The 1,828-nt window shown below is 38.8% G+C and overlaps 1 protein-coding gene across 1 annotated transcript; it reads right to left on the bottom strand.

Annotated features, from left to right (window-relative positions):
* Positions 1–685: 685 nt before the first annotated feature.
* Positions 686–1,686, bottom strand: LOC108254025 (the record flags this gene model as incomplete). Its single annotated transcript, XM_017448959.1, has 2 exons — positions 686–878; positions 1,549–1,686. Coding segments are annotated over 2 exons (314 nt in total), but the record flags the coding sequence as incomplete, so codon positions are not given.
* Positions 1,687–1,828: the final 142 nt, after the last annotated feature.

The following is a 1,828-nucleotide window of genomic DNA, read 5'->3' as shown; positions in this document are numbered from 1 at the left end:
AGGGAACAAAATCCGTACGGAAATCTTACCTTATCGCCATGTTGACCAACACAAAGATGAAAAAAATTATTTTTCTTATTCGCCAACATCCGACGTTGCTTATCTTGAGTGATCTATTTAATTTTTTATTATTTTTAAGAGGGTTGATGGAGGGGATATAACTGCCTAGGACTTATCAGTCCGAAAGCAAAGAGAGAAGGGAGACAGGATAGAAAAAGGCCAGCCATTTCGAGAACGAACCTTAGGTATCTATTTAGGATAAAATCCGCCCCGGGCGGGAATCGAACCCACGGCCTAGCGGTTACAAGGCAGACGTGCTACCAACCAAGCGAAAGGAATTTCACAAATGAGCAGTGACCAGTGTTAGGTTAGGGTTAGGTTAAACGTACAAATGAGCAGTGACCAGTGTTAGGTTAGGGAGGTTAAACGCACAAATGAGCAGTGACCAGTGTTATTGTAGGGTTAGGTTGAACGCAAAAAGGAACATGTCGTTCGCGCCAGTCAAAACTACATCTAGAACACTCTTAAAGTAAGTTTTTCCTCTTATATAGAAATTTTGAGTAAATTTGCCATTGACGCGCCTTATGCATAATTACCAAAGTATGCAACCATGAAGGGGCAACATATAATATCTCGAAAATTTTTTTTTGATTTTATTTCCACCTTTTCGACTGACTTTCGAAAGTCTTTTCCTCCACCTTTTTAACCACCCACGGTAGGTATTGGCCGACTCACCATTCCCTGAATGACTCCGTCTACCAGCAGAACCTCATCGCCATCTACAGAGCGTCCAATACAATTGGCAAAGTTAATGGGTTTGTGTCTGGTCTGGGCTCGTTTGAAATGAATGATGGTGAGCGTGAATAGAGCGAAGAATGCTGGAAAATGGAAACAGTATACAATGATTTCTTGGAAGTTATAGGAAAAAGAACTTTTATTGACTTGAACTCTTAGAAAAGATAACTGCCATTGACTTGTATTCTTAGAAAAATAACTTTCGTTGACTTGTATTCTTAGAAAAATAACTTTCATTGACTTGTATTCTTAGAATTCGTAGAAAAAAAAAAAAAAACTTTTAGTGACTTGTATACTTGGAACTCTAGGAAAAAGAATTGTGAAATGGAATAACTTATACCTACTCTTCACTTGGGTAAGTTATTTCTAATGAGTCTTCCGTCAAGATTAATACTAGGAAAAAAAAAACTTTTATTGACTCGTTTTCTTCTTATCTTCCAAGCTAACCAGGCTTGAATAACTTTCAATAACTTGCGATGCTGATGATGCCTACCCGCAGGTCCATAGAAGCTGGTCCCCCATGCTTTTGGTGGCGTAGCGTGTATGTATGGCGGCCTTACAACTCAAAAGTTCACTCTAATGCCCATAAATATTAATGGCATGTACTGTGATGGGATTTGGTAGACCTGTGCATGAGCCCAACACGCCCTACACTTGAATTTAGACCACGCTACGCCACTGCTTTTGATGTAGGTACCTAATTCGAAATTTGATTAAAATAAAAGTAAGTAGTAATATTATTTTAGTACATACCTGCTAGTAAATACATAACGCCAGTAACGAGGACAGCACTGATCTGATGTTTAAGTACACCGAATGCTCCTACCAGAGCCGAGGAGCCCAGGATTATCAGACACACCAGGGCACAGGAAATGGACAGGTTCTGCATTCCTGGAAAAAAATAGAAAAATGGAAAGTGATGCATTTCAATATGTACTTTTTGAAAAAGAAAAAAAAATCTCAAGATCTAATAAGAGAATTCGTGTATTCAACAATCAAGTCCTAAGAACCTCAATTCTTTCCTCCCAGCCTT

This window comes from Diaphorina citri, unplaced genomic scaffold (genome assembly GCF_000475195.1).
Source record: "Diaphorina citri unplaced genomic scaffold, Diaci psyllid genome assembly version 1.1 scaffold7004, whole genome shotgun sequence".
In the NCBI taxonomy this organism is placed as follows: Eukaryota; Metazoa; Arthropoda; class Insecta; order Hemiptera; family Psyllidae; genus Diaphorina; species Diaphorina citri.
This window is presented reverse-complemented; position numbering and strand designations above follow the sequence as displayed.